This window comes from Ornithodoros turicata, chromosome 1 (genome assembly GCF_037126465.1).
Source record: "Ornithodoros turicata isolate Travis chromosome 1, ASM3712646v1, whole genome shotgun sequence".
Classification (NCBI taxonomy): Eukaryota; Metazoa; Arthropoda; class Arachnida; order Ixodida; family Argasidae; genus Ornithodoros; species Ornithodoros turicata.
Genome location: NC_088201.1, coordinates 85461497 through 85469782, shown reverse-complemented (window position 1 = coordinate 85469782; position 8286 = coordinate 85461497). Strand labels below are relative to the sequence as shown.

At 49.9% G+C, this 8286-nt stretch overlaps 1 protein-coding gene across 1 annotated transcript; it reads right to left on the bottom strand.

Annotated features, from left to right (window-relative positions):
• Positions 1-1368: 1368 nt before the first annotated feature.
• On the bottom strand, positions 1369-5697 carry LOC135377912 (uncharacterized). The gene has a single exon (XM_064610672.1). It carries the CDS (start codon positions 5695-5697, stop codon positions 1369-1371), a length of 4329 nt encoding a protein of 1442 aa, XP_064466742.1.
• Positions 5698-8286: the final 2589 nt, after the last annotated feature.

Genomic DNA, 8286 nt, shown 5'->3' with positions numbered 1-8286 from the left:
TTTTTCGGTTGGCGTCACTTCCCATTTCGGAGGAGAAATCTGTCTTGGCCAGATCGGGCCGAATTCGGCACAGAATTCTGTTCTCCGAAAAAGTTCGGTCCCGAATTCGGTTCGGAAAGAATTCGGACGCTTTTCGGGTCATGCGGTTCACGCTTTATGAGTGTTCGGCCTTTTGGCTTTCGGCCTTCTGATAGTTCGGCGTTATGATTTTCGGCCTTTTGATAGGCTCAATACTTACACTCAATCAGTCTAAATAAATGCATTGCATTTAGAAACAGCTACTCAAAAAAAGAAAACAGGAGAAGAAGGAAGCTCCTAAAACTCCTTGAACTCCGTCTTTATGTATAAATGAACAAGATAAAATGAAAGGAACTTGACGCGCCGGAAGGGAGCACAAATTCCGTCTCATAATGCGCTGATGATTACCCCAAAACTTCAGTACACTCAACAGAAACATTTTTAGACACTCCTTGGTTTTCACAGGGTACTTCACATTACACCAGACCTTTCGTTCAGAGTAGAGTGACTAGTTCAGCGGAGAATCCCCGGTGACCCGGAGCTTTTCCTTATCTTCGTCAGTAGGCCTCCCTTTCTTCGCGGTTCAAAAACAGACGGGTACAGGTTTTGGGTCATCCCACGCGCAACCAGAAAGGAGCGTCGAAAGATGAAAAATCCGGGGAACCGGTATCGAAAAATTGGGCGTACCGCAAAATACGCAGCCTCACCACCGGCCAGATTCAAACTTCCGTCTACCGTAAGCCCTGTGATACTGGCAACTTCTTAAATTTCGAATCCTACAGTTAGGGTTTTCCCGCTCACGGGGTGGTGGTAGAAGTGATGGAGTGGTGGTCAGGTGCAGCCGCAAGTCCGTCGCGGAGTCGCAAGAAGACAGGCCAGGCCCAGGCGTGGAGACTGTATACGATCTTTATTTCATAACGCTCACAATCCAAAGACCTCCCAACCAGTATGGCGGTTCCCTATATACATCTTCATCTTACCCACTCTCCCACGGGACACCCAGTCACGTGCAAGGAAAATTCCACGAACTGTCAATTCGTGACACACTCCAGGACGCTTCACAGTATAATACAAATGTGTCAGAAACTAACACCTCCCCCCCAAAAATGTGTTGCACTGGCCTCTGGAAAGTGCAACACACAACACAAAGAATTTCTGCGTATTATACAGCTTGCACTCGTAAATGATACACTTGACAAGTTATACACATAGTACCAACGCTGTACAGAACTTTCATTGGCAATGCACTTTTTTTTTTCTTTTACACAATTTGTTACGCCGTCAGGAAAGGCCCTTTATACGACACTTACAAGGAACCCACCATGTCTTTATGTAGCCAATCTGGCACAACTAAAAATCTAACCGCGACAACGCGTCGGCACATTTATTGTGCGATCCCTTTATATGGGAAATTTCTAGCTCATATTTCTGGAGCGCGAGAGACCAGCGCGTTAGCCGTGCGCTGCTAGGAGACGAGCGTGCCAAATACGCCAGGGGATTGTGATCGGTGAGCACCTTTATCTTTGCCCCGAACAGCCACGTATCCAGACGCCCGAGTGCCCATACTATGGCAAATGCCTCCCTCTCAATTGTTGACCATTTTGATTGTGAATCGGACAGCTTCTTGCTCAGGAAGGCAATTGGTCTCTCCTGACCGTCAATTCTCTGAGACAGGCATGCACCCACAGCTTTTTCGGATGCATCCGTGGTCAAGGTATATCCGTGACGCGGGTCTGGTGACACCAGCTCTGGGATCTTAGCCAGCTTCTCCTTCACCACCTCAAACGCCTTCTTTGCTTCGGCATTCCATGGCAGCCTATTTGGTACGCGCCGATTGGTCAAGTTGGTCAACGGGAGTACTAGTTCTGAATAGTTAGGTAGGTATTCCCTATAATAGTTGAACATACCCAGCGCACTTCTTAACCCTTTCTTGTCAGTCGGCGGCTGCAATTTCGTTATGGCCGCGACATTATCCGGGTCCGGTGAATGTACGCCGGAACCGACCCAATGACCTAAGTATTTGACTTTCGGCTCTCCAAATCGACATTTCTTTATGTTCGCAGTTAGGCCACTCTCCCTGAGTGTACTGAGAATTGCTTTTAAATGTCGGATGTTTTCCTCCCATGAATTGGGATGAACTGCAATGTCATCAATATACACGCACGTGTAATCTCTATGCTGCCTTAGTAAACCATTCATCACTCGCTGAAATGTGGCAGCCGAGTTCCGAAGCCCATAAGGCATCACCTTCCACGCGTAGAGACCACTAGGGGTGGCAAAGGCAGTGTATTTCTGCGATTCAGGGTCCATCTGAATTTGCCAGTACCCTCTTGTCATATCTAATACAGATATGAAGCGCGACTTTGACACTTTATAGATAAGTTCAGTTATGTTTTCCATGGGGAAGCGATCCTGTTCTGTGACTGTATTTAATTTCCGGTGATCGACGCACATGCGCATGGTGCCATCCCTTTTCGATACGCATAGTACGGGGTGCGCAACATTACTCTCGACGGGGTATATGAAGTCCCATCGTAGCAATTCCTCAACCTGCTTGTCAACTTCGCCCCTCAATGCTACCGGTACTTTGTAAATGTGGCCCCTATCAAGCTTTGCTCCAGGAACCAAGCGTATGTGATGGCTCCCTACATTACATTTTCCCGGATTCTCACTGAACACCTCGTGGTATTCCGCTACCAACTCGTCCAATTCTGTCTTTTGTTTAGCATTTAGCTGATTCACGGAATTATCTACTACTCTGGGGCAGTCTTGTGTTGTATGAACTGGACACGTGTTTACTTCTCCAAATTCAACGTCTTCGCCGAATATAACTCCTACCGCGTTAACCCGAGCAATATAACTCCTCAATTTATTCGCATGAACCCAGCGTTCGCTACCATCAGGCATTTTCACCCTGTAACTATCAGGTCTTACCCTTTCCGTTACTTCCGCAGGACCTTTCCATTTTGCTTTCATTTTGCTTGCTGATTCAGGCTCGAGTATCAGCACTTTGTCGCCGGGTTGAAATGCTTTCGCGTGCGCCCTCAAGTTGTATCTACCTGCGTACGCCTGCTGTGCGCTCTGCACCCTTTCGGATACCTCTGTGGACATTTTAGACATTCGCTCGCGGAGCTGCCTTAGATATTCTCCCGCCGGCTTGTTTAGCCCTGTCGGTGGTGTCCAATCGCCTGCCCATGTTTGCTGCAAGATGCCGAGAGGACCATGCGGAGCTCTACCGAACATCAACTGAAATGGTGACAAACCTGTAATTTCATTCGGTACTTCCCTGTATGCCCATAGGAGGCACGGGATATAACGGTCCCATTCTCTGCCCTCCTCGTCTACAACGTGACGTAGCATCGCTTTGAACGTCCCATTCCAACGTTCAACGAGTCCGTTGCTCTGGGGGTGATCGGGAGTCGAAAATCTCATCTGTACTCCCATTCTCTGTGCTAACTCCTGCGTCAGCTTACTGGTGAAGTCTGTCCCTTGGTCACAACATATGCTCTCGGGCACGCCATATCGCGCGAACACATCAACCAATGCCTGACATGTAGCCTTAGCCGTTAGAGACCTAAGCGGTACAACTTCGGGCCACCGCGTGCAAAGATCTACTATGCACAGCGCATATCGATACCCACGTGCTGACGGGGGATCTAGGGGCCCGATACAGTCCATGTACAACACTTTGAACGGCTCCTCGGGTCTAGTCAACGGAGTGATCGGGACGCGATCGGTACTCCTGGCTTTGGAGAACGTTTGGCACCCATGACATGATTGACAATACCTTTTTATATCCGTTGCCACCGAAGGCCAATAGAAAGCACCTTTAACCCGTTGTTTGGTCTTCCTCTGGGAAAAATGACCTCCCCATGGAGAGTCATGCGCAAGGGTCAGTACCTCGTTCCTACGAGATGTCGGTAAAACTAACTGCCGACAGTCACCATAATCAGTGCGGTCGTTATGGTATAACAACCCATCGATTACAATCATGCCGTGCGACCCTTCCTTAGCGTGTTCCCATGATTCTTTTAGGGATACGTCTCCTTGTTCCGCCGCAAACCTACGCGACTCCTCACTTCTTATTTCGGGTTCAGCATTAATCTCGATGCTGACAACATTAATAGAGGCATTTTGGTTTTGCTCAACCTCCTCATCTACCTCACCGTCGTCAGTCGTTCCCCGGGGTTCAAATATCTCCCGATATTTTATTTGCTCGATTCCTATCGATCCCATGCTTGCTAACTCCGCAGCTTCTCTACCAAGCTCTTCATTTACATTTCGTATCTCCTCGAAATCGTGAGGAATTATCAACGCGTCTATCCCCTGCGCTAGCTCTTCGGTTACAGCACACAACGTTAGAACCTGTTGTCCACAGCCATCCTCTGTTTCTATTCCTAGAGGTGTTTCCATCAGCTGAGCACCAACTGTGTGTCCGAAAGCACCTCTCAGTCTTATTTCACCACTTTCAATTTCGCTATCAGGAAACGAAACAATGTTCCGTTTCAGCACCGTTATGTCTGCACCCGAGTCAAGACGAGCTTTGACAACTCTGTCGCCTACTCTAAGTGTTACTAGATCTGCGGTCACACCCTCTTTCGCCCTTTCAATTGTCGCGCTCATCTGATCCCCATGTAATAGCGCTACCTTAGCAACCAGCTTAGAACTGTCGTTCTGTCGAACCCGTGGCTCATTACATCTACTTCCCGTTTCTTTTACTGAAGTCTGAGGGCATTGCCTAGCGTAATGGCCTTCTTCCTTGCAATTGTAGCAATGAACCACACGACCTAACATTTCGCGTGTCGGCATCGGAACCCGGCTGCCAGCGTTGTTTTTCCCTGGGACAATTTTCTCCCTTGCTTCAGGCGGCCGCCTTTGAGTCGCCGGTGCTACCGTTCTACGCTGCTTCGCCCCTCTTTTCGTTTCTTCGAAGTTTTCAGCCATTTCGACGACTTTACCGGGCCTGTGCCATTTTCCCGTGTCTGCGAGCGTTACGTACGAGCGTGTTTCATCCGACATTACATACGTAAGTCTGTCGACCAGAATTAGGTCTCTCAAGTCGTCTAGTGTCTTTACATTACGGCTCACTGTGTAATGGTCAAAGAGAGCTGACAATCTCGTCAGAAACGGGCCCCACGACTCCGAGTCACCTTTTCTCGCTTGATAGAAATGTCTCTTGTATGCGGCCGGCGTTAAACGCAGTTCGGCAAGCACTTTCTCTTTAACTTCGGGGTACAAAAGGATCGTCCCATTGCCGTGCCGCGCAATGACTGCCCTCATTTTTTCATTGAGATACGCCAACAGTACCGTGCCTTGTATATCTTCCGGCACACCAAAGTTTTTGAACACAGTTTCGACGCTAACGAACCACTCAGGCACTAGAGCTTCTGATTCGGGCATCGCTGTCAAAACCCCACGTAGATCTCTGGCATATTCGCACGCCCTACTCCTATGTTCCGTGTTAGGCCTATAGCCGCTGTCACCTCCCGCCTGAATCTGCGCGAGCTTTATCCTTTCAATCTCTAACTGAAGTCGTAGCTTCTCGATTTCTCTGTCGCTACTTCCTCCGGAGCTGTTCTCATTCGTTGCATGCTGAACATTTTGAGCATCGCCAACAATGTCGCCCTCATCTGTATCTGAGTTTCCTTTCTTTGCGCCTAGCCTCGTCACTACCGACATTGTGAATCTCTAATAAGGATATCGCAAAGAGCCTACCTCAGACACAGTTTCTCCCGTTGACTTCAACAGTCCAACGTTGATCCCTTTCCACTTCAAGGATGGACACTGTATAATTGTCCCTTGGTTGTTCGTTAGTAACTCAGGGTCATCCTCTTCGGCATCGCTCCGTCGCGTCGTTCCACAGACGATGGTGGACCTCTCCTTCCGATACCGTCCAGCGCTGCTATGTTGCTCCACCCCTGCTTCAGGGACTCCACGATGAGCTCAGACACCTCCGACCCTTTTGCGCCTATAGGCCTGCGAAGTCTTTCCTTCCGATGCCACTTCGCCGTGATATTCGATGGTGGACCTCTCCCGAAGATGCCGTCCCACCTGCTGGCTATCGCCTTGTCCGAAGATATTTCTCCTCCAGTCGCTCCTATGTGATGACTGTTTCTGGACTTTGGCGCCTCTCGGTCATGGCCGACTTCTGCTGTCCTTGATGATGACGCTGCACCTATCCTGTCGACTGCGCCAGTTAGGGTTTTCCCGCTCACGGGGTGGTGGTAGAAGTGATGGAGTGGTGGTCAGGTGCAGCCGCAAGTCCGCCGCAGAGTCGCAAGAAGACAGGCCAGGCCCAGGCGTGGAGACTGTACACGATCTTTATTTCATAACGCTCACAATCCAAAGACCTCCCAACCAGTATGGCGGTTCCCTATATACATCTTCATCTTACCCACTCTCCCACGGGACACCCAGTCACGTGCAAGGAAAATTCCACGAACTGTCAATTCGTGACACACTCCAGGACGCTTCACAGTATAATACAAATATATACATATACGTGTGGATGGGCCGGCACACGTGTTGCACGTTTGCCCACGTATGCCACGAGGGCCGTAAATAACGAAAGACGACACGGCTCTCAGGGAACACTGTCCCGTACTCACCACTGTCGTTATTACGAGTCAACCAGTGCCTCGTCTCATTTTCGTGTGAAACCAACGAGGGCTGCGTCCGCGGAGGATTCCCGGAATCCGGAACCCATCGTCGATAACAGACACAGGGGTGGCCGAGGGGACCAGCCACGCAAGCCAGTGGCATTACCCTGTCGGTTTCTTTGAACACTGCAGCTGCAGCCTACCCGGCAGGGTGTCAGAAACTAACACCTACTATCCGATTGAACACAAACGCAGTGTAGTGAGAACCCTGCTTCACCGCTGTGAAGATTTCGCCTCATGGCCGGAACAACGTACGTCCGAGGAGCAGACAATCAAGGAGTACACCATGAAACGAGGATACCTGCTACGTTTCATTGAGAACACACAAAAGTGAATGCACGAACCAAGGACTCGAAGGAAAGACAATTTCCGACACAGCATCGTCACCATCCCATACGGCAAAGGTGTATCAGAGCCTATTCGGCGAGCCCTCCTCCCCTTAAAAATCAAGACTGCATTCAAGCCCTGCCTGAAACTTCGATCACTCATTTCCACACCTCCCGAGATCGCGGGTTCGAACCCGGCCGAGGACGCCAGCAACTTGGTGGCAGGGTACAAGTTGCTTAGACACGCCGTCTTCCGCGAGGGACGTTAAATACGGGGTGCCGTGTGATGAGCTTTCATCGCACGTTAAAGAACCCTCAGGTGGGCAAAAGCAATCCACAGACCGACCGCTGTGGCGTTGCTCATGATCTCAGTTGTCTCGCGACGTAAACACCCAATTATTATCATTTCCAAACCAAAAGACCCTATTCCCCCTGAGTCCCAGGCGGGTGTTGTGTTTATAAAGTACAATGTCTCGGTTGCGAGGTGTCCTACATCCGAGAGACGGGCCGTGAAGGCTCATTCACACATGCGTTTCAAAAAGCGGCGCTGCCTCAGCGTTCGCGGCGGCGCCGAGAGGGGCCTGTCACAAATAGCCGAGCCGCCATCCTGGAAACGCGCTTCGTTGTTGTTGCTACGTGAAGATCGTACCGACACTTCCAGCTCTCTTCCTCAAAATTTACATTGTGAAGCATGTTATTCATTTTATAGTTATCGTGAAGCATTTCTGCTGGAATCATCAATCGTTGGAATGACAGACGTGACACAATAGCAGAGAAATAACAGACAAAGAAGCGAGACATATGTTTACCTACCGACGACCAACACGCGGTCACACACAAGTCTTAATTATTTTCGTCGATTCCGTGGTTTGTGTAAATTCCCAGCTCATCGGACAGCTCATTCACCAAACAGCTATTGCTGACAAGGAATTTACTCATGCGGCAGCACCAAACACACACACACACGTACAAATGACAAAAGATCCCAGCGCGGTATCGGAAGGCCCGCCGTTGCCCGCCGGCGCCAAAGGGAAGCCACCTCCACCCCTCCGAGCGCTCCGATTGGCCGGATGAAAAGCGTTCGCGTTTCTCCCATCCGAAGCTGCAGCACGGAGCGGTTCTCGAAAAGCGGCTGGAAACGCTCTGCGGCTTGCGTTTCGCGGCACCGCGAACGCGAAACGCGTTCAAAAAACGCATGTGTGAATCCAGCTTAAGCGCAGTACAAGACTAAAAGAGCACGAACGTGACGTACGTAACTCAACAAACGCAACGCGATTTAAGAC